This window comes from Nycticebus coucang, chromosome 2 (genome assembly GCF_027406575.1).
Source record: "Nycticebus coucang isolate mNycCou1 chromosome 2, mNycCou1.pri, whole genome shotgun sequence".
Taxonomy (NCBI): Eukaryota; Metazoa; Chordata; class Mammalia; order Primates; family Lorisidae; genus Nycticebus; species Nycticebus coucang.
Window position 1 is genome coordinate 23,506,449 of NC_069781.1, and position 24,486 is coordinate 23,530,934.

General features: G+C 46.3%; 1 protein-coding gene across 6 annotated transcripts in view; it reads left to right on the plus strand.

The window, feature by feature from the left end:
- Positions 1-24,486, plus strand: part of AKNA (AT-hook transcription factor) — a 64,693-nt gene that overhangs the window by 22,550 nt on the left and 17,657 nt on the right. For 3 of the 6 annotated variants that reach the window (XM_053564829.1, XM_053564810.1, XM_053564819.1), the window contains exons 5-14: positions 5,067-5,223; positions 5,928-6,082; positions 12,127-12,186; positions 14,037-14,200; positions 14,682-14,889; positions 17,041-17,189; positions 17,282-17,482; positions 18,323-18,569; positions 19,483-19,589; positions 20,264-20,475. In XM_053564829.1, coding sequence (XP_053420804.1) covers positions 5,067-5,223; positions 5,928-6,082; positions 12,127-12,186; positions 14,037-14,200; positions 14,682-14,889; positions 17,041-17,189; positions 17,282-17,482; positions 18,323-18,569; positions 19,483-19,589; positions 20,264-20,475 — 1,660 coding nt within the window. The remainder of the gene's footprint in view (positions 1-5,066; positions 5,224-5,927; positions 6,083-12,126; positions 12,187-14,036; positions 14,201-14,681; positions 14,890-17,040; positions 17,190-17,281; positions 17,483-18,322; positions 18,570-19,482; positions 19,590-20,263; positions 20,476-24,486) is intronic. The other 3 variants (XM_053564835.1, XM_053564838.1, XM_053564849.1) reach the window with 3 other exon arrangements.

Genomic DNA, 24,486 nt, shown 5'->3' on the forward strand with positions numbered 1-24,486 from the left:
GGTGGAGGCATGACACTGGGGCCCCCAGGAGATGATGCTTCCCCAAAGTCCTAGAGAATGGCTTCTGCCTTCTACATCCAGTGAGGCCCTGGAGATGGGAGAACCCTAGGCCTCATTCTACCCCAACATCCCTCTGTGACCTTGAGCAGTGACCTTGCCCTCCCTGGGCTATCTCCATTGCCATTGATGAGCTTGGATATCCTTGAATGCTGGAATCCAGAGTGCTCTCTTCTTCTAGTTGTGCTCTGGAATAAGGTCACCCAGGTTCAATTCCAGATCCCATCTGTGGACCAACTGTGTGATCTTAAAGACATCACTTGGGCTCTCTGAGCCTCGAGGGAGTGGCACAGAACATCTGCTCAGCCCTGTTGCTTGTTTTCTGGGCCTTGTTCTTTCTGGATCACACTTTTGCCTTTCTCTTTCCCCACCATCTGGCCCACAGCCTCTCTCCTCACTTGAATGCCAGCGTGAGGACAGAGAGCGTACAAGGGGCACTCACCACCCCAGAGAGCCGCTGCCCAGCCTCCACCCTGCCTTGGGAGGAGGCTGTGAATTCTACACTTGGGACCTTCCTCTTTTCTGGGCTGAGGCAGGAAGTGGGCTTGCTGGGGTGCCTCACGGCTTCCTGCCTTCCCCTGCCCACTCTTGCCCCATCAGGCCTCAGTGGAGGAGAAAGGCACAGAGATACAGACACCCCACCCCGCCTTCTCCCTACCTTGCCCCGACCCCTCCCCCACCACAGCTGCTGCTCTCAGCATCTAGAGGTGCTTCTGGGGTACATGGGCGGAGGTAGCCATGGTGAGAAACGGAAGGGGCCCTGTTCTAGAGCCAGGCGTCCTCTATGTCCTGACACCTATTCCCTAGCACAGGTGGAGTCTGCCTCCTGGGTCTCACTGGGCACATCTGTAAATGGGGGCGAATCACCCCTTCCTCCTGGATGCCAGGGAGGCTCCTTCCAGTACTCCCAACTGCTGAGCCAGATCCAGGGATGCAAAGGACGAGGAGTCTGGGAGGGAAGCAAGGAACCCATCCTCTCCGGGGAAACCACTTTCTCATGGCCACAGCCTCCTAGAAGATCCAAGGAGAAAGGAACCAAATCCTTTAGCTTCCCCATTTTACAGTCTAGGGAACTGGGACCCCAGTTGGGGGGTAGAGGCTGCAAAAGGTCACGGGGCGGGCAGGGGTGGAGATGGAGTGCCCTGGGCCCCCTCCTCCCTTGTTCTCCTGTGCACATTTATAGGCACCAGTCAGTATATGAGAAGTTCTTCAACAGTTAGAGAATATCACTAGTTAGTAAATGGGGTTTACTGAGTGCTCATGTGTGCCAGGCCCAGGGACAGGCACAGGCAGGGAGAACAGCCATGGTGCCTCCTCTCATGGGATCTCAGGGCCTTCCCCACATGTGGGCACCCGGGTGTCCTGGCTTGTGTGTGTGTTTGTGAGAGAGAGACAGAGACAGCATCCCAGGAGGGAAAGGGAGGTGGTTCACTCCTAGGTGATCTCACTCCTAGGCTGCCACCAGCTCGCTTACTCCCACTTTCTGAAAAAATGACTGCTTGCCCTGAAAGCTCTTCTTAAGAGAAGGGTGAACACGGTTCACTTGGACTCTACCCTTGCCCCCCAATCTCACAGGCGCCCTGGAGAAATACAGGGCAGTCTTCCAGTCCCAAGATGAAGAGGTGGACAGGAGCCCCAGAGCCAGGAAGGGGCTCGCCCAAGTCCAGCTGACTTGGCTTCCATATTCTCTCCAGGGCTCTGTCACCCCAAGGCTCAGGAGACGCGGGATGGGACGGCACCCCAACCCTGTCAGAGCACTCATCAGGGAGCCCAGTTCCCAGAGGCCCTCCTGCCCCTCAGCTGAGCAGGTGGACAGTGGCCTCCTCAGCACTTCTGAGGCCCCTTGCTGTGCTCAGAAAGCCCACTGGCGAGGGCTGGGCATGTAGTCTTAGACACCCAGGCAAGGCCCGGAGAGTGAGTGGGTAGCAGTGGCTAGGGACCCACAGAAGGAGACTGACATTGGCTGAGAAGCAAAAAGTGCCAACCCTAGGCTAAAGGTCCTCTCGTCTGAGCCTCACCACATGCAGAAACTGAGGCTCAGCCAGTTCAACATCCTGCAGCTGGTACAAGAGGCAAAGTTGGGACTCAAACCTGCCTGATTCCAGAATAGGTGTCCCCTTCCCCTTACCTGGGTAAGCCCGTCTCAGGCCTTGGTCCTGGGGTGAGGAGGAGGCATAGGGATGAGGCAGCTTGATGGTGGTTATAGCCATAAGATGCTAATAAGTGATGACCACTGTCCTAAGTAATTTGCAGTTGGGGAAGCTGAGACACCGAGAGGTTAAGTGACTCAACAAGCAGGTACCAGTGCAGGAGTTTGAACCCAGCCCCCTGACTCCGAAGCCCACTGTTCACACCACCCTCTCCAGCAGAAATAGACTAAATAACAGCAGCATGGGAGGCTGACCAAGGCCTGGCCTGGGACCACCAGTGGATGTGGGGCCCAGGGGTGGGGCAGAGCCAGAGAGCCCAGCTGCGGGCAAGGAGCCGGAACTATCCAGTAGTCACTGGTGGCTCTGTCCTGTACACTGGCCTCTGGCCAGAGTTTATGGTGATCTCACTCCTAGGCTGCCATTTGGTACCTCCCCCTGTCCCTCTCCCCCATTTCAGCTGCAGGGACATCTGGAAGAGCTGAGGTGACCAGAAGTTACCCCCAGAAAGAATTAAGGGAATAGCATAAAACCACCTTTTTCTGTGTGTTCTGATGTCCACTAGTTGGTCCAGAAGCTGCTGGTAGGGATGGAATAGGGAGGTCCATGTTAGGAGGAGTTGGGGGCTCCCTCCACACCCTGCCCCTCTCCTCCTGCCCCATTCACAAAGCTCATTAGCATTTTAAAGGCTGTGAGAGATCTATCTGTGCAGAGAATATTCATTTGTTTAACCCCATCTTTCCCAGACTGCTGGTCTGCTCCTTAGAGAATCCTCATGCGCTTCACAGAATGCGTGAGGGGCTACTCCAGGCTCAGGGAGAACCAAGGGACACCCTGCCTTAAAAGGGGTGAGGCTAGGTGTGCCCCTAGCCTCCCAGGGTGGCTACAGCTATGTCCAAGGAGACTGGTCCTGGGTGAGACAGGCCTGAGCAGCCAGCAGGTGCCACACACCCACACCCACTCCCCACTTCATGTGGCTTCGCAGGCTGTGGCCTGTGGCTCCTCCTCAATCCCTCAAACAAAGTGGTCTCCTGGCTTCCCCAGCCCACTCAGCTCAGAGCTGCTTTTCCCTCTACTCCCCATGTAGGGAAATGTGTCAGAGGGCCTCCCTCAGGATTGGGGTCATCTGAGGAGGAAAGGGGTGCTGATGACAAGTCCCCACAGGCAGGTCTGAGCAGATGGCTGAGGGGATTATGAAAATCCAGCTTTGTTTTCATCTAGAGTCTGGGCTGAGAGGGGGAGGCAGCAGGGCCCATGCCATACTCAGAGTAGATTCTGGAGCTGAAGAGCAGCTTAAGCAAGAAAGTCTGCCTATCTGGGGGCCAAGGAGCTTCCTCCACCAGACACACCCTGAACTACCCACTCCTGACCTTGGGGAAGCAGCAAGCAGTTGAGATAAACCACCAGACATTACAATGAGCAAGAGCCACTGAGGCAGAATGTGGCTTTTCCATAGACCTGCCTCCATGGTGGGTGTGCAATTAGTGATGGTGATGGTGGTGGTGGTGGTGATGATGGCGCAGGTGATAAAGATGACGGTGGGGTTGAGGGTGTGGGTGAGAGTGATTATGGTGATGGCCGTAATGGTGAGGGTGGTGATGATGATAGTGGCGATGGTGCCGGACAGTTATGGTGAGAATGATGGTGATGGTGACAGTGACAGTGAGGGTGCTAATGGGTGACGATGAGGATGGTGATGGGGAATATGACAATGTATGTAAGTGTGGTGACTGCTGTTTATTGAGCACTTACTCTGTGCTCAGAGAGGTTAATTAAGTCAACTAGCGTTCAGAGGTATGCAGTGATGGAGCCTGGACATGAACCTGGGCTCTGACCACAGAGCCCACACACTAAGCCACAGTTGGCAAATATCTCTGTAAAGGGCCAGATGGTGAATATTTTCAGCTTTGTGGACCAGATAGTCTGTTCCAACTATTCCACTCTGCTGCTAGGGTGTAAAGCAGCTATAAATGATACGTAAATAGTCATGGTAGTATTCAATAAACCCTATTTACAAAAACAGACCATAGTTCTCCAAACTCTGTTGCAAACCATTGTATGGTTCATGGCTTCCTTCTACTTTTGAGTTTCAAAAGGTCTTCCTTGGTCATCGGGCTGACTCCAGACTTCTCTCTCACAAACTGGGCTATTTGCCTATTAAATCTCTCCTCAGGTGGTGCAGATGTGCTGCCAATGACAGATGAATCTGTTCTCTGGTGGTTCGGTCATTGGCTCAAATAGCCATTAGTTGCCATTATTATCAGTTTAATAATTATTAGTGGAAATATTTATATTTGTTACTAAGAAAGAATTATGTTATATATTATAAGATATGTATATAACAAATATTACTAGTAAATATGATATATATTTTATATATAAATATATAATATATAAATAAATATAATATATTACATTGTGTAATTATATATAATAAAATTAATATATGATATATGATACATAATATATATAAAATATAACATAACAAATATTACTAGTAAAAATTATTGTCAGTAGCGGGAAATCGTAGGCTTTGGGGTTATGTACTGCATGCAATGCTATAATCTTAGTCTAAGGATTTATAAGCTGGAGATTTTGAGTAAATTTCTTAACCTCTCTGAGTCTCAGAGGAGATGATTGCTGTGGGCCTGTCACCCTTTCAGGACTGCCGTAAAGGTAAGCTGAAAAGGCATGTGTGTAAGCCCCTGGCCCAGGGTTGGCCTCTGCAAGAGCACCACTGACAGGTCATATTTGTTACTGCGGGGCATGTTTGTTGAGCACTTACATGAAGCAGTGAATGAAGATAGGTCTTTTGGTGGGTGGTCCCATCCTGAAGCTCTTCTCGTGCCTCCTCTTTCACAGGTGAACCTGTACTCAGACCCACCCCGGCCCAGCCACAGCATCCGCACAGGAACAGTGCCCCAGGGGACCAAGGTCTTGTCCTTCACCATCCCACAGCCCTGCTCAGTGGAGTGGCGGCCGGGCCCCACGGAGGATGCCCAGGCTTCTGAGGCCTCAGGTGAGCCTGGGAGGGGAGCGTGTCTGGAAGGCTGCTTCTGCCTGTGATTCTGCTCTTAGAGGGGACTTGGTTTGTCTGAGGATGGCACCGGCTTCAGGCCAGGGGAATGAGAAGCAAGGCCTCACTCTGTGCTCTTTGACTGGAAAAGGTCAAATAGTGATGTGGAAAGAGTCCCACTCTAGGGTGAAGCCCTGGCTCTAGGGCTCAGCATGTTGGTGATCTGGGTGCATTGCATAACAATGAAAGTTGTCCTTGGGGAGGCCATATCAGGGCCAGGCCCTGTAGGAAGCCTTGACAAGTTGATCTCAGTTAATCCCCACATTAACCCCGTGAGGTATACACATTGTACCCTATGACAGTTAAGGAGACCAAGGCTTGGACAGGTGAGGACGTGCTGAAGGTCACACAACTAGGAAGGGGAAGGGCTGAGCCTTGATCCCACAACTCCTGAGTTACAGCATGCAGTAGTGGCAGGAACCCCAAAAGCTTGGCATGGCCCTACTCCTTCTAGCAGAGTGAATCAGGGCAGATCCAGAATATGTTCTCTGCTGTACATGAGAAATGGCACTCTGCCCAGCCTACTGCCTCTGCCAGTGTGAAGATGGCCCACAAGACGATGGAGATGGTGATTTTGAGGTTCAGGCTGTCCTTCAGACCCTGGAAGGACTGTTCTGGGCCCAGGTTTCAGTGTTTGTATATTCCAGGGTGGCTGTTGACTGCAGGAGACCTGAGCCCCTCCTCACCTACCACTGTGCCCATCCCAAGGCAGCTCCTGGAGAACCGAGGCAATGCCCAGGACCAGCCCTCAGCAGAGCGGACTCAGGCACTGGCTTCTCAGGCCAGCCAGTTCCTGGCCAAGGTGAGTGGAATCCTAACTTTGCTCTGGAGAAACTTAACCCACCTGGAGAGAGCAGACTTGACCCACCGTGGACAAGAGGCTCTCTGGGATACTCACTTGCCATTCCCAGTCTCTGTACGGAGTTAACTCAGCCATCTCAAAAATATGTGCCTCTCCCCTGATTTTAGAGGCCACAAACTCTGGCCTCCTTGTCATTCAGTACTAGGTTTAATGCCTCCTTTAGGGCATCACATCAAAATGCCTCCAGTTGTGCTTAAAATTGTTTCCTGGTGGGCTTCCAGGAAGCTCTTCCAGGATTCTGGAAGGGTAACAGACCTTCCACTCCACCTCCCCACTTTCTTTTTTTTTTTTTCTAAGACAGAGCCTCAAGCTGTCACCCTGGGTAGAGTGCTGTGGCATCACAGCTCACAGCAACCTCCAACTCCTGGGCTCAAGCAATTCTCCTGCCTTCGCCTCCCAAGTAGCTGGGACTACAGGTGTCTGCCACAAGGCAGTTTTTGGTCGCAGCCATCATTGTTGTTTGGTGAGCCCGGGCTGAATTCGAACCCGCCAGCTCAGGTGTATTTGGCTGGCACCTTAGCTGTTTGAGCCACAGGTGCTGAGCCTTTTTTTTTTCCCCCACTTTCTTAGTTTATTTTATTATAGCAATCAATTTTCAGTTACCTCTCAAAGGGCCTTTATATTTTCACCAAACAGTCCAGGTAATGGTGAATTCTTTGCAGGTCTATTTATAACTATATATTTGGCTTTATTCCAAAAGTGCTTTAAAGCAGCTTATGAAAATACGTACATTTTAACCTCATTCTGAAAATGGAAATGAGGAAACTGAAGCAGAAGGGAAGTAGAGTAGAAAAACAATTAACTTAGGGTGAAGAGAGTGAACAAAATGTGTTATTGGACCCTGAGCACTTTATCCAGTCACACATTTAGCTTTGAGCTTCCTAGTTGCTGATGCAAAAAGGGAAATACAATAGTTACATGTACCACCCTGTCTACAAATTCCTTAAGAGAAACATTCCTTATTTTTTCTTTTTCTTTGCTATACTCTTTTCTTTTCCTCTTCCCTTTCTTTTCTTTTTAGTGATAGTTTTATTGAAACATAATTCCTATAACATACGATCCACTCATTTGAAGTGGATGCTTGAGTGGTTTTCAGTGTATTCACAGCTCACTCAACCATCGCCACAAACAGTTTTTAGAATGTTTTCATCACCCAATAAGAAATCCCATCTCTATTGAGCAATCACTCCCCATTCCCTTTTCCCCCAACCTCAGACAGCTGCTGGTCTGCCTTCTGTCTCTATGGACTTACCTTTTCTGGGCATTTCATATAAATAGATTCAAAGAATATTTGCCCTTTTGTGCCTGACTTCTTTTACTTATCATGATGTTTTCAAGGCTCATCCATGCTGGAGTGACACGCTCAAGTACTTTATTCATGTTTATTACCACCATTCTTGGTCCTATAACTCCAGAGACCTTTCTTCTTTATCCATAAAATAAAGCAAAGTCAGGTCACATACCGCAGGAGCAGGTACTAGGTGAGCAAGGCTGGGCTGTCCAATATGGGAGCCATGGGCCATTTGTGGCCATTGAATACGTGACATGGTCCATTCCAAACTGAAATGTGCAATGAACGTAAAACACACCCCAGATTTCAAAAATGTAGTGTGAAAAGAGTATAATATATTCCCTTCCTAATTTTTATTTATATATATATATTTTTTAACTATTAAATCATAGCGGTGTACATTAATGCAATCATGGGGTACCATACACTGGTTTTATAGATCGTTTGACACATTTTCATCACACTGGTTAACATAGCCTTCCTGGCATTTTCTTAATTATTGTGTTAAGACATTTATATTCTACATTTACTAAGTTTCACATGTACCCTTGTAAGATGCACCGCAGGTGTAATCCCACCAATCACCCTCCCTCCGCCCATCTTCCCCCTTCCCTCCCCTCCCTCTCCCCCTTCCCCATATTCTTAAGTTATAACTGGGTTATAGCTTTCATATGAAAGCCATAAATTAGCTTCATAGTAGGGCTGAGTACATTGGATACTTTTTCTTCCATTCTTGAGATACTTTACTAAGAAGAATATGTTCCAGCTCCATCCATGTAAACATGAAAGAGGCAAAGTCTCGATCTTTCTTTAAGGCTGCATAATATTCCATGGTGTACATATACCACAATTTATTAATCCATTCGTGGATCTATGGGCACTTGGGCTTTTTCCATGACTTAGCAATTATGAATTGGGTGGCAATAAGCATTCTGGTATAAATATCTTTGTTATAATGTGATTTTTGGTCTTCTGGGTATAAACCTAGTAGAGGAATTATAGGATTGAATGGCAGATCTATTTTTAGATTTCTAAGTGTTCTCCAAACATCTTTCCAAAAGGAATGTATTGATTTGCATTCCCACCAGCAGTGTAGAAGTGTTCCCTTTTCTCCACATCCACGCCAACATCTCTGGTCTTGGGATTTTGTGATTTGGGCTAATCTTACTGGAGTTAGATGGTATCTCAAGGTAGTTTTGATTTGCATTTCTCTGATGATTAAAGATGATGAGCATTTTTTCATATGTTTGTAGGCCGTGCACCTGTCTTCTTCAGAGAAGTTTCTCTTCAAGTCCCTTGCCCAGCCTGAGATGAGATCACTTGTTTTTTCTTGCTTATACGTTTGAGTTCTCTGTGGATTCTGGTTATTAAACCTTTGTCAGAGACATAACCTGCAAATATCCTCTCCCATTCTGAGGGCTGTTTGCTTGCTTTACTTACTGTGTTCTTGGCTGTGCAGAAGCTTTATAGTTTGATCAGATCCCAGTAGTGTATTTTGAAGCTGCTTCAATTGCCCAGGGGTGGGGGTTCCTCTTCATAAAATACTCGCCCAGATTGATTCCTTCAAGGGTTTTCTCTGCACTCTCTTCTAGTATTTTTATAGTTTCATGACTTAAGTTTAAATCTTTAATCCAGTGAGAGTCTATCTATTTCACCATTATCCAGTTAATGGTGAAAGGTGTGGGTCCAGTTTCAGTCTTCTACAGATTGCCAGCCAGTTCACCCAGCACCATTTGTTAAATAGGGAATCTTTTCCCCACTGAATGTTTTTAATTGGCTTGTCAAAGATCAAATAACGGTAAGTAGCTGGATTCATCTCTTAGTTCTCTATTCTATTCCAGACATCTACTTCTCTGTTTTTGTGCCAATACCATGCTGTTTTGATCACTATTGATTAGTAGTATAGTCTGAGGTCTGGTAGCGTGATTCCTCCTGCTTTGTTTTTATTTCTGAGTAATGTCTTGGCTATTCGAGGTTTTTTTCTGATTCCATATAAAATGAAGTATTATTTTTTCAAGATCTTTAAAATATGACAGTGGAGCTTTAATAGGGATTGCATTAAAATTGTATATTGCTTTGGGTAGTATGGACATTTTAACAATGTTGATTCTTCCCAGCCATGAGCATGGTATGTTTTTCCATTTGTTAACATTTTCAGCTATTTCTTTTCTTAGAGTTTCATAGTTCTCTTTATAGAGATCTTTCACGTCCTTTTTTAGATAAACTCCCAAATATTTCATCTTCTTTGGCACTACTGTGAATGGAATAGAGTCCTTAACTGTTTTTTCAGCTTGACTATTGTTGGTATATATAAAGGCTACCAATTTATGAATGTTGATTTTGTAACCTGAGACGCTGCTGTATTCCTTGATCACTTCTAAGAGTTTTGTAGTAGAATCCCTGGTGTTTTCCAGATATACAATCATATCATCTGCGAAGAGCGAAAGTTTGATCTCTTCTGACCCTATATGGATACCCTTGATCACCTTTTCTTCCCTAATTGTGGTGGCTAAAACTTTCCTTACAATGTTAAAGAGCAGTGGAGACAATGGGCAGCCTTGTCTGGTTCCTGATCTGAGTGGAAATGATTTCAATTTAACTCCATTCAATACGATATTGGCTGTAGGTTTGCTGTAGATGACCTCTATCAGTTTAAGAAATGTCCCTTCTATACCAATTTTCTTAAGTGTTCTGATCATGAAGGGATGCTGGATATTATCAAAAGCTTTTTCTGCATCAATTGAGAGAATCATATGGTCTTTGTTTTTTAGTTTATGTGCTGAATTATACTTATAGATTTATGTATATTGAACCAATCTTGAGACCCTAGGATAAAACCGACTTGGTCATGATGTATAATTTGTTTGATGTGTTGCTGGATTCTGTTTGTTAGGATCTTGTTGAATATTTTTGCATCTATATTCCTTAGTGATATTGGTCTATAATTTTCTTTTCTTGTTGGGTCTTTTCCTGGTTTGAGAATCAGGGTGATGTTTGCTTCATAGAATGTGTTGGGTAGTCTTCCTTCTTTTTGGAACATTTTGAGAACAGGTTGTACATTTTGGAACAGGTTGAGTAATATAGGTACTAGCTCCTCTTTAAAGTTTTGGTAGCATTCTGAAGTGAAGCCATCTGGTCCCGGGCTTTTCTTTTTAGGAAGATTTTGTATGGTTGATGCTATTTCAGAACTTGATATTGGCCTGTTCAACATTTCCACTTGATTCCAGCTAAGTCTTGAAAGGTGACATGCTTCCAAGTATTGGTCAATTTCCTTCAGATTTTCATATTTCTGAGAATAAAGTTTCTTATAATAATCATTAAGGATTTTTTGAATTTCTGAGGAGTCTGCTGTTATTTCGTCTTCGTCGTTTCTGATTGATGGGATTAGAGATTTTACTCTTTTTTTCCTGGTTAGGTTAGCCAAAGGTTTATCTATTTTATTGACCTTTTCAAAAAACCAACTTTTTGATTTATTGATCTGTTGTATAATTCTTTTGTTTTCAATTTCATTTAATTCTGCTCTAATTTTGGTTCTTTTCTTCTACTGGGTTTGGGGTTGGAATGTTCTTCCTTTTCCAGTTGCTTGAGATGTCCCATTAAGTTGTTAACTTCCTCTCTTTCCGTTCTCTTGAGGAAGGCTTGCAGTGCTATACCCTTAATAATTTTTATATTGATCACATGTTGAAATAATAGCTGGTATTAAATAAAATATATTATTAAAATTGATTTCATTTGTTTCTTTTTACACTTTTAATGATGCTACTAGAAAATTTTTAATTACATGTATAGTTTATACATTTTTATTACATATAATATAATTATATTCATTTCTAAAATTAAATCCCAAATCCCTTTCTTTTTTTTCCCTAATTAAAGCATTTTGGGAGGAAAGATAATAGATGCTTGTGGTAAAGACCATCACACACTCAGGACAAAGGACATATTCAGCTAAAAATAAGTCTTTTTCTCCCACCCATGCACAACTGTTGAATGCACACATATGCATTTATAGTACTGTGCCTTGACTCTCTTAATATCCTGAATTTGGACATTTATTTTTGGGTAGGCAATGAATTCCCATTGTTCAAAGGATATAGAGAACATGGAGTAGGAAATCTCACTCCCATTCCCGTCCGCCAGCCACTCCCCAGAAGCAATTCATGTTTTAGTTTCTTGAATCCTGCTAGAGATAGTTTGTCATATATAAAAATATTTATATTTCCCCTTTTTATTCCCTGTATGTTTTATACAGCTGTAGCATAATAAACATTGCTCTGTACCTTGATTTGACACTGAAAAATAGGTCTTGGGGCACTTGTTGCTCAGAACATACACATGTACCTTCGTCTTGTTGATGGCTGCTGCTATTCCATGCACAGAGATTTAGGCAATTTCCAGTTGCCCCCACCCACCATACATGCTGCAGTATATACCCTGGTTCACAGATCGTCATGCACACGAGTGTGCTTTGTTGTCGATATATTCCTCAGGTTCCTTCTTGATCTTTCCCCAGGCTGCCATGGCTAAGACCAACAGTAGAGTTTGTTTCTAGCACCCGCCTCTCCATGCTTGGCAGAAATGCCACATCCTGAGGCCAGACCCAGCTCCTCTTGTGTAGTGCAAATGTGGCTGACTGTGGGAGTCTGAAGGACTCAATTAATAGGGCATATTTCTTTTCTGTCCCCATGTCCAGGTGGAATCCTTTGAAAGACTGATAAGGGCAGGATGGCTCACAGCCTGGGACCAACTCAAGGTATCATCCAATTCAGGAGATGCACATGAGCTGCTGGACAGCCACTGTCTCCCATGGATAAGGCTCTGAAGCATCTTTTACTGCAAGACAGACTAGAGAATCCCAGACACAGTGTTTCCTTTTAGAGCAAACAGCTCTTGCATAGTGTCCCATGATGACAGTCATTATATCACAATAGTTACCATTTATTAAGTAATCATAGTGGTATACTGGGCACTTTGGTAAACCTTTAGGGCACATTATTTTAAAACATGGGGAGGCAGTTACAGTCATTACCACTCCTTAGCCAGGATGGAGCTGAATCCCAGAGGGGCAACACAAAAGGGATTCAGCTATTGGCACCCAAGCCTGAAACCAGGTCTTTTTCTGCCTCCCAACTCCAAGGTCATAGTCATTGTCCTGTACTGCTTCCTACCCATTGTCCTGCCTCTCAGCAGCCAGAAAAGGGCCTTTCCTTTTTAAAAATCTCTTTAAAAAAAAAGTAAAAGTAGTTGACAAACTAGGATTAAAAAAAGGCAAAGAGACCCTTAAGAGAACAATGATTGGCTTATTTCCTTTTGGACTTTGGAGTTTTAGATAACTCTATATATACAATTTAGATTCCTGCTGCAGCAGCCAGGGCCCTGTGAAGAGCAGGTGGAGGTCACCAGGCTGGAGTGTCAGGGTCAAGGTAGGGGACCGTCAGCACAGATGTGGCAGCCTCAGGACCCAGCAAGGCTGGGGTCCCCAGGGAGTTGTGACTGCTGGGATCCATTCCCACTCCCAGGTCTCCAGCTCCTCCTACTGGACACCCATCACAGTTAGGGAGACCATGATGCTTGGGGCAGAGAGCAGGGTGGAGCTGAGAAAGGGTCTGCGGGGGCAGAGGCAGTGTGCCTAATTTGTAAAATATTGTTATGGCATTGAGTATTTTCCTATGTGGTTATAGACATGCCATGTCCACTTTCCAATTACAAAATGTGTGACATGCACCATATTATATCATCACGAGGATGATCAAGGATCTTGGAAATTAGAACCATTCACTTTCTTCCTTGCTGTGCTAATTCCCCATATTCAGGGAGATGGAACACACATGTGACCCAGGGGCTGGATTCTCGGTTATCCTTGGCTTCTGTCTATCCCCAGGGCTGAGTGGGATGGAGATGATACAAAGACAGGGATGAGGATGCCACTGCCTGTAGTTTGGGCCATGTCCTAAATGTGCTCATGTTTGCTGTGGGAGCCTGGTGGAAGTGTCCGGACCGGGAGCTGGGGAGTCAGAAGACCCGGGTTCCCATCTTGGCCCTGCAGCTCACTCACTCTGTGACCTTCATCAACTTAAATAACCTCTCTGTGCCTGAGTTTCATCCTTTTTAAATGAAGATGATAACTTACCCCTCTCATTATGATTACATGGAAGATGAAGTGGATAAATACAAAGTGCCTTATTGCAGAGCCTCAGGGCTCAGCAAACGCAAGTCCAGTGCTCAACTGCCTTGACGTGACAAGACGTCATCTGTCTTGATAATCTATGAAGTCTTGGGAAAAGAGTGCCTAATTTCCTGAAACCCATAGTTTTGTACTTCAAGGATAAAGATCCAGAGTCTCTCAAATGCCAGGTCCTTACAGGGACATAGTGATAGCATACTTGATGCTGTGGCTGTCATGGTGCATTGGGGTTCTTAGGAGTCTACCCAGGAAGGGCTGGTACTCCCGGGAGCTGGTGCCAAAGCTCTAAGTTGTGCCTCTCCTATGCCAGTCTGATGGCAGAGAGGTGGCCAGGGCTGGCAGCCTCCAGAGGTCCCCAGCCCCAGCTTCTCTCTAGTCCCATGGCTTCCCACAAATTGTCTCATCCACTGTGTCTACAGAGACGGGGTCAGTGGCTGAGCACTCAGGCCTCCCTGGTCTGGTTTCAGGGTTTTCAGCAGCTGAAAGATGCCCATGCGGCCTTGGAGGAAGAGTATCTGAAGGCCTCCAGGGAGCAGCAGCCTTCCAGCTCTGAGGGGACATCTGGCGAATTTGATCCTAGCAGGTACATGCTGGGGAGAGATGCCCAGAAGGGCAGATGGGACGGGCCCTTGGGTTCCCTCTGTCTCCAGAAGGGAGGCACTTTGTTCTCATAATTTGTACACAAGAGGAACAGAGAGAACTCCTATCCCAATTAGCAACATAGGCAAATGGTGGAATATTTGAAAGCTGTGGGTTATGTCCCTGTGGATGCTATGAGAAGTCACCTGGGAGATAAAGAGCTGAAACTCCTTGTCAGACTCTTGGGAAACTGAGGCAGAGGGGCACAGGATTTACTTAAGGCCCCACAACCTGTGGATGGCAGAGGGGACTCCGCCTGGGGCCTCCTAATTCCCAGCAGAGCCTTCTTTCATCGTCTTTATTTTGAGTTCTCAACATCATCTGAATGGTGACACTAAGGGGATCCTACATGGGCATTCCCTGGGGCCTCTGCTGTGACACATGCTCCTGGGCCTGCCTGATGTAACTGCCATCCTGGGTTCCAGGGAGCTGGAGGCGGAGATATACCACCTGGGAATTTGCCTGGAAGAGCTGAAAGACCACATGAACCAGACCCAGCAAGAGTCTGAGCCATCCAGGTCAGACCCAGCTCTGGACAGCTCCTCAGCCATACCCCTCCCCCACCAGCCAACACACCTGCCTGCTCCCTCGGAACAAGCCCCCACACCAGCCTTCAAGACCCTCTACCCTGAGGTACCTCTTTGTTCAACCATATTGAACTCTTCCTCCATGCATTGATTTCTTTATTAATTCATTTCTTTATTGCTTATTTATTAAGTATGTACCATAACCAGGACCAAAGAAGACACATGATGGGGACTCAGTGGGGTGGGCAGAGGTAGGGAACGTGGCCTCTACCCTTGTGGAGTTTTTCATATAGTTAACCTATTTACACCATTATTTAATTATAATTTTGATCAGTGCTCTGAAGAAAAATTATGATATTCTATGATAGTAGGTAACAGGGTAACATGATGGAGTTTGGGTGGGACTTCAGTGAAACTTTCCCCAAAGAAATAATATTTAAATGAGGCCTGAGGGTCAGTAGGAACTGAAGGTACAAAAGGAGAAAGCATCCAGCAGGGGAAGCAGCCTGTGCAGAGGCCCTGTGGTTAGGATATGGAAAGTGAGGGGGAGTAATAGTACAAGATGTGGCTGGAGAGGCAGCAGGGACCCCATGATGGAAGGGCTTGTCAGTCAGCAAGAGTGTGGCCTTAAGCTCTGCTGGTTTTTCAGCAGGAGATTTGTGGGTAGCCCAGTCTGAGGCTGGGGGTGAGGAGGTGGTGGGGCAGAGGCAGAGGCATGTGTGGACTTGAGAGAGGACCATAGGTGGGTTTGACTGGCCTGAGAGTGACGTGAGAGGGAAGGGAGGCAAGGGTGACCTGCAGGCTTTGTGTGTAGTTCTGTGGGATGAAGGGTGAGGCCTAGACAAGGCCACACATGGGTAGGGGCCTTGTGGAAGTCTCCCCAGCCTGCACCACACCTCCTTGAGAGATGATCACTCTCTCCATTTTTAACAAACTGAGTGTGGTATGGTTGCACAGATGACCACAGTGGGGTATCTACACCTCCAAACTTTTGTTGCCTGTGCTGTAAAGGCTTGTCTGTGGAAAATGGGAACAGGAAAGAGGGCCTGGAGCCTTAGGGTGGGGCACTGGGAGGGTATCTGTGCCAGCCAAGGTCTTGCTGGCCCGCTGGTTGGGGGAGTCCTCTCACACTGTGCTCTGCCCTGGAGGGTAAAGAAACCCAGCAGGTGGCATCACATGCATGAAGTGGGGCCGGGGGGACATGAGCAGGTTGCCTTGATGGGGCCCTGTGCTCTTGCAGTGAAGGTGTTTGGAAGACTGGGTGGCCATGCTGGAATGGAGAGGAATCAGGAGAGATGCTTCTGGTTGGAAATCTGGATTCAAATCTTAGCTCTGCCCCTCACTATGTAACTTTGGGCAAATCATTTGAGCCTCAGTTACCTGTGTGTAGGTTGTAATAACCATACTGGTGAGATGATTGTGAAGTGCTGTCTGTGTGCTGTATGGCACATAGTTCACTCTGTTCATGGCAGGCAGGATTGAAAATCACATGGTTCTGTCTCTACATTTTGCACATGAATGAAAGGGTGGTGAGGCTAGGTGTGGCGGCTCATACCTGTAATCTCAGCACTTTGGGAAGCTGAGTTAGGAAGATCATTTGAGGCCAGGAGTTTGAGGCCAGCATGGGCAACATAACAAGACCCTGTCTTGAGAGAAAAAACACCTTTTAAATTAGCCAGGTGTGGTGGCAGGTGTGCCTATTGTCCCAGCCACTTTGGAGGCTGAGGCATGAGGATCACTTGATCTCAGGAATTGGAGACTGCAGTGAGCTATGATTGTGCCAATGAACTCCAGCCTGTGTGACAGAACAAGGCCCCTATCTCAAAAAAGGGTGGAGTGAGTGACCATAACGTATTTCTTACTTTTCTTTTTTTAAGACAGAGTCTCACTCTGTCACTTTGTCACCCTGGGTTGAGTGCCATGGCATCATAGCTCACAGCAACCCCAAACTCCTAGGCACAGGCTCTTGCCTCAGTCTCCCAAGTGGCTGGGACTACAGGCCTCCACATGACACCTGGCTAGTTTTCCTATTTTTAGTAGAGACAGGGTCTCGCTCTTGCTCAGTCTGGTCTTGAACTCCTGAGCTCAAGCAATCCACCCACCTAGCCTCCCACAGAGTTAGGATTACAGGTGTGAGCCACTGCACCCAGCCACATTTCTTACTATTCAACACACAGCACAAGCCTGGCATGACGTTAGTGCTTAAAAGTTGTTTAAGTATCTGCTGAATCTCTGTCCCTCCACTTTTTGGCCCCAGCCTGATGCTGCCACCACTGGCTCCTGCTCATTGAACATGAAGGTGAGCTCTGGCAGCAGTGAGGTAGAGGACAGGCCTCAGGACCGCCCGACCCCGCACAGGCACAAGGAACTGCACATGGAGCAAGATTTCTCCGGCCTCCTGGAGCAGTGAGTGCCCCTCAGACCTGATTCGGCCAGCCGTTGGATCCTGGCTGCCCCTGCTGCCCAGAGGCCAGGCCCCTCTGTATGTTCTTTTGCAGGTACCTCAGTGTGAAGTCTCTCCCAGAAGCCATGAGGATGGAGGAGGAAGTCGAGGAGGGAGAAGAGGAGGAAGGGGAGGAGGAAGGCCACAGCCTGGAAGTTGATGGGCTGTCTCTGGCTCCAGAAAAAGCAGAGGCCACCAGGGCTCCCCGCAGGCAGCACCCGGCACAGGCTAAGAAAAGTCACAGTGCCTCCCTTGAGTAAGTCCCTGAGCCTTCCCTACAGAGTATCCTGGACCACTCTGAAACCAGAAGGGTGATCATTGTCAGGGTGACTTAGACAGCACTTGACAGCGTAGACTTGGCTTGCCTGTCCTGTCTCTCCACAGTGTGGAGCACGTACCACTGATAGCCCAGGGAACGATTCAGGGCGGAGTGAGACTCAATCTTCACTAGGACAGATGCAGTGATAAATAACGTGATTCTCCTGTCAGTCTCTGCCCTTCTGATGACACCAGGGAGAAAGTCTCAGTTAGTGTAATGCCTCTCTGAGAGAGAAAGAGAGGGGGAGAGAGAGAAATGCTCCGGTGAGCGTGGAAGCCAGCCTCAGGCCCAGAGCTTTAACAGGAGGCAATAGGAGATATTCCAATATAATAATGTTGTTTCTGATTTTCTGTATTTATTTTCAAGTTAGCTTCTATTGGTAACATGACATACTGGTCCTCTGTTAATAATAATGACCTCCAGTCTTTTAAGAAGATGGAAGTTTATGGAAACGGCTGAAATAGAGAGGGGAGGGGGCTACAACTGCATGAGGCTGGGAACCACCGCTTTAGCTTACTGGTTTTCACAAACTCCCTCTGTGGTGCATTGGATGGTTTTTGTTAGCATCCCCATTTACAGTTGAGAAAAGTGAGGTTGAAACGGGAAGTGTCTTGCCCAGTGTCACTTAGCTAAAAGGTGGCAGAACCAGACACCCAGGAGTACCTGACTCTAGAGCTTACGCCCCAGGCACCTTGGCTCCAGGGACAGGCTGAGCCCCAGGTCAGCGCTATCTGGCTTGTGGCAGGGCTCAGGGATGCTCTTCTCTTCCCCTGCCAGGGAGGCCATGGAGCAGATGGTACCTGTGGAGCCACCAGGCTTGCAGACATCTCAAGCCAGGGACAGGCATATGCTGGGCCCACACAAGGCCAAGGCAGCTCCCCCAGGCCCTGACACACTACCCCACCCTCTGAGCAGCAAGTCCATAGCATCCCACCAGAGCAGTATGACCAGCCTGGAGGGAAGCGGCATCTCTGAGCACCTTCCACAGAAGTCTCTGCACCCAGCTGGCAGACCCCACCTGGAGGTGAGTGTCCACATGGGGGCCTGGACCATCTCCAGGTCTCCTCAGTTTTCTGCCTCCAGGACTTTGCTTGTGCTATTCCTTCTCAGAATGCCTGCTGCCCTTGTCCCTGTGAGCCACTCTCTTACCTGACGTGCAGGGCTATGTCCAGTGCCTCCCTCAGCCCATCCCTCTGCCAAAGCTCTGTACCCCTTCTGAGAGCTTGTAGCCCACTGCCTGTTATTTCTGGGAGGTGGCTCAGCACAGCCAGGGTGCTGCTCTTGACTGTATGCCCTTTGTGCCATTAGAGCAACAACCCCAAACTACTGCACCGCCTTATGGAACGATGCTATATATGCCTGTGCACGCTCACACATGCACACACACATGCACATACACAAACATGCGCACACATAGACACACACACACACACTCCTGAGTCCTAATGAGCCTGAACAAGTCAGGAATCTGCACTAGACCATGAACTCACTGAGAGCAGGTACCTGTGTTGCTCTGTTTCTGGTCTTTGAGCTGTGTGTTAAACCCAGTGGGTGGGAGATATACATGTTTGATGGGTTTGTTTTCCCAGAGCACTGGGCCTGAGCATTTAGGACACCATGGTGTTCTCGGCCCCAACCAGAAGAAACTAGAAGTAAGGCTTTCTCCTTCTTTGGCTAGTCCTTATCTGCCACTATGTCTCCCAAGGTCTGTGGCTGCCCCTCCTTGGGGAGGCAGGACTTGTTCAGGGTCCCCTCAGGGTATGAAGTCTCTGCTGTCTTGTGCTGTGGCCTCAGGACCCTCACCCCTTGGACCTGGCTGCTGGGAGCTGAACCAGCCTCTCCGGTCTAGGAACCCCTGGGAGGTGCAGCCCAGGCCAGGATTTTGGAAGGTACCTTGGGCACATTCCCCAGACTTACAGGGACACTGCCTCTTTCAGGAGACCTGGATGGCATCCCCAGAGACAGACAGTGGCTTTGTGGGCTCAGAAACCAGCAGAATATCACCTGTTACTCGGACCCCAGAGCACCGGATCTCACACATCAGGTATCCTAGGATCCCACAATTGTCCCGTCAGTGCCACAGACCTAGGGTAGCCTGAGATCAAAGTGCCTCTGACACCCCAGCAATAGTTCCTCATTCTCATCTTATGGGTTCAGAGTGGCTGTGACTTATCCAGTCTCACATAACCAGTTAGCAACAGACAGGGAAATTACTTTTGTGGAGCAAATGAATGCATGAATGATCAAATGAATGAAAATTGCCGAGAGGATAGTATGACGTGAACAGGACACAGGACAAAGGGTGCTCAGGGTGTCTGCATGGAACCCTGAGAGAAGGGAGAGGGCAGAGAGATGTGAGTGAACAGTGGTGTGATGGCGCCTCCTCGTAGACAGTGGCCTCCAAGGTTAAGTGCAGGCTCCTTGGGAAACAGACATGCAACCCAAGGGTGCATGCAAAGAAAGGATTAGAAATTCTATTTCTCTTTATATATTCTGAAAAATAAATTGAGCTTTATTATTTTGCCTACATGGATTGGCAGGTGCATTGCCATACAGATGGTAAAAAAAGTGGATGCATAATGTGGGTGCATCCTGGGAAATAGTGTACCACCAGGTGCGTGGAATCCCAAAGGTTGGGAGCTCACTGTGTCGGGTTAGTGGGTAGAGGGCTCTGACCCTGCAGCCTGAGGGCCTCTCTCTCCCTCCATGGCCCCCCAGCAGCCCAGGAACATTAACACAGCCCCTCACTGCGACTGTGCCGTTGCATGGAGCTTCCCACCCCAAGGCCAGGGGTTCTCCAGTCCCCAGAAGAGCCGCTGAGCCCAGCACATCTAGGAGCAGAGACCAGAGGCACCTCTCCAGCCCAGGCAGGCTTCTCCAGCAGAGGGCACCCAGCTTCCGCCAGGAACAGGCCTTGGCGGCCGGGATCAGTAAGTGGATGGATGGCTCTGGGGTGGCTGGGCTGCAGGGACTGAAAGATCAAACAGGAAAACTTGCATTACCCTTTAAGATATGAAGTATTATAGAGGCTCATTACAGGAAAGTTTGAAATTAGAAATGAGGTGGGAAAGAGAGGGGAAAAGGCAAAAATATGCTGGACCTGTCAGCGCAAACATTTGGTATAAAATCTATGGGCTGTTTTCTATGCTGACATAGATGGGTATTTATTTTCCTATACAATCACACACTGCATCACAACATTTCAGTCAAGGACAGACTGCAATTACAGTGGTGGTCCCATAAGATTTGAATGGAGCTGAAAAATTCCTATGGATATGGGCATTGCAGCCATGCTGGTACAATGCATTACTCATGTTTTTGTGTGTTACTGACATGTTTGTGGTGATGCTGGTATAAACAAACTACTGCGCTGCCACATATTAAAGGCCAGAATAGCGTGTACAATTACATATCACACATAATACTTGATAATTATGATAAGTGACTATGTTATTGGTTTGTGTACTTACTATATTATACCTTTTTATTGTTAGGTTACAGTGTACTCCTTTTAATTAGAGATTTTAAAAAGTTAACTTTAATATCTCTTCAGGAGAAATTCTAGAAGAAGCCATTGTTATAGGAGATGACAGCTCCATGTGTGTTACTTCCCCTAAAAACCTTCTAGGGGGAAAAGTATAGAGGTGAAGGACAGACGTTGATGATCCTGACCTGTGTAGGCCTCGGCTAACGTGTGTGTGTGTCTCAGTGGTTAATAAAAAGTCGAAAGAGTTAAAAAAAAAAATGTTTAAAAGCAGGAAAAACTTTATAGAATAAGAATGTAAAGGGCGGTGCCTGTGGCTCAAAGGGGTAGGGCACCGGCCCCATATGCCAGAGGTGGTGGGTTCAAACCCAGCCCTGGCCAAAAACTGCAAAAAAAAAAAAAAAAGAATGTAAAGAAAAAGTATTTTTGTACAGCTCTATAATGTGTGTGCATTATAAACTGTGTTATCACAACCAGAGTAAAAGGGAGTTAAAAGGGCAAAAATGTCTTTGAAGGAAACAAGTTACTGTTGAAAGTAAAAAAAGTTATTACTGAAGAAAGAAAAATTTTTTAAATAAACTTAGTCTAGCCTAGGTGTATAATGTTTATAAAGTCTATAGTAGTGTCCGGTGCCAGCCTAGGCCTTCAGATTGTTGGGCCACTCACTCACTGACTCACTCAGAGCAACTTCCAGTCCTGTGAGCTCCATTCATGGTAAGGACCCTATACAGGTGTGCCTTTTTTTATTTATTTATTTTTTGAGACAGAGTCTTCAGCTGTCATTCTAGGTAAAGTGCCGTGGTGTCATAGCTTACAGCAACATCCAACTCTTGGGAAGCGATCTTCTTGCCTCAGTTTTTCTATGTTTTTTTTTTTTTTTCAGTAGAGACAGGGTCTCGCTTTTGCTCAGGCTGGTCTCAAACTCATGAGCTCAAGCAATCCACCCGCCTTGGCCTCCCAGAGTGCTAAGATTACAGGTGTGATCCATCTCCACGGAGACGGAGACGCTCAAGTGCCCTCTGGGAGGCACACCCTGCCCTCCTGCCCCCACTTACATAGGCCCCAATAACCACTAGTCTGTTCTCCATTTCTATAATTTTATTATTTCAAGAATATTATGTAAAAAAAACCTTGCTCGGCTTTTTTTTTCTTTTTTTAATCTTTTAGACCAGTGTTTTTCAACCTTTTTGTAAAATCTCAATGGCGCACTTGAACTTATAGTTAAACTTTTACAGCACAATTACATTATGTTGATCAAAAAAGAAAGTAAAAAAAAAAAGAGACTATACTTACTGTGCTTTGAACTTCTTTCAAAAATAATTTAATTAATGATCTTTAAAAATTTGCTCAGTATGCCTAAGATCGTCTCATAGCACACACCAGTTGAAAATTACTGTTTTAGACCGTATTTTTCCTGTCCCTTTCCTATGTTTAGATATGTATAGATACAGGAGTATTTACTATCCTATAGTGTTTTGCACGCTAACGTGCTGTGCAGCTGTGTGGCCTAGGAGCAGTAGGCTATGCCTGGTAACCTAGGAGTGTAGTAGGCTGCACCATCTAGATTTGTGGGGGTACGCTCTGCGCTGTCCACACAACTGTGCAATTGCCAAAGGATATATCTCTCAGCATATAGCCCTGAAGTTAAGTGATGTGCGATTCCACTTCAAACAGGAATAGGATCTTATTATGTGTGAATGTTTGGTAATCTCTTCTTCACTAAACATTGAATAATGAACACTTCCCATATCTATAATAAAATCTGTATGTGATTCAGTTTTTTACCTGTAGAAATGCACATGAACTTTTGATTGAAATAAACATATGCAAAGGCTTCAAATTAGTGAATTTTTACAAATTGAACACAGACCAAGGCCCTCAACAGGTACCCCAGGACCCCACTTAACCACCTCCCAGTCACTGCCCCCTCCCCACGTATAACCACTGTTCTGACCTCTAACATCTCAGATTTGCTTTGCCTCTTTTTAAGGTACATTGTGTAAAATTGTTTTTAATTAAACTTTTTATCTTGAGATAATTATAGATTCACACACAGCTGTAGAGAATATTATACCCAAATAGTGCGTGTATCTTAACTCAGTAGAGTATCTTTAAAACCATAGTACAGTGTCCCAGTCATATGTCACCATTGCTACAGTCAAGATAAAAAACATTTCCATCCCCACAGGGACCATCATGTGCCTGGTAACCTGGTAACCACTAGTCTGTTCTCCATTTCTATAATTTTGTTATTTCAAGAATGTTATGTAAATGGAATCATATAACATTTCAGGATTGGCTTTTCCACTAAGCATAATTCTCTGGAAATTTATCTGGTTGGTCCATGTATCAGCACAGTAATCTGCCCATTATCTAGCACTCACAGGGATTGGCAGACTCTGGATAAATGTAGTTTCTGGTTATTTGAGAGTTACTATTAAAAATAAGCCTAACTAGTTCTATACCCCGTACTCTACCATACCATACCATAAACTCTTTATTGACTCAATATGAATATTGAAATACACTAATTAAAAGCAAATTAAGACAAATAAACTTCACTTACTGTAACACAGTTTAATAAACTGTGTTATATAAACTGTGTTTAAATAAATAAACTGTATTATAAAACATCTTTGTAAATGCAATATACAATTTTAGTTCAATGGCAGTCAATACACTTTTCAACTTCTTTGCCATATTTTTTTAACTTCAAGTAACTCACATTAACATTTAAAACTGTTACAGAGAACACCTGGGAGCCTTCGGCGTGCTGCACGAAGCAGGGACTTACTGTGGCAGGGGCACACCAAGTTTAAACTCTGATTTGGTTGGGGGCAGGTCACTTGCCAGTTGCTTGAGTTCTGGGTAAAGGGAGTTTACTATAGTTCATTTCTTTATATGTTGCTAAGTGGTAGTCCAAGGAGTTCCTTATTTTTAATGCCTGGGCCAGATTAATGGTCTTTAACCTTTGCTCACCTACCCCTTTCAGAGGTTAGTTAAAGGTTATTAATGCTATACCCGAAACACACACACTTATGAAGGTGTGACTGTAATTTCAGAGGGGTGTGGAGGCCAGTCTCAGAGCTGCTTGGTGAGATAGTGACAAAATCTTGGGGGAATGAAGGAGCAATTAACTCCTTGCAGGTGAAGGTCCTGACGACTTGGAGAGGAGGGTGTGACAGTGGTGGGACAAGGGTTTCTAGTTAGAAGCAGCTGGGCAGGACCAGTTCCCCATGCCCCACTATCAGCAAAAACCAGATCTGGTTTTGAGGTCATTGGGTCCCTGGTGTCCCAGGAACTTCATTTGTTACCTTGACCTGGGCACTGTCTCTCCATTCCTCCCCCAATCATTCCACCTACACAAGTTTGAGCTTTAGTGTTCTCTCTTTTTTTTTTTTTTTGTGGAGACAGAGTCTCGCTTTATGGCCCTCGGTAGAGTGCCGTGGCATCACAC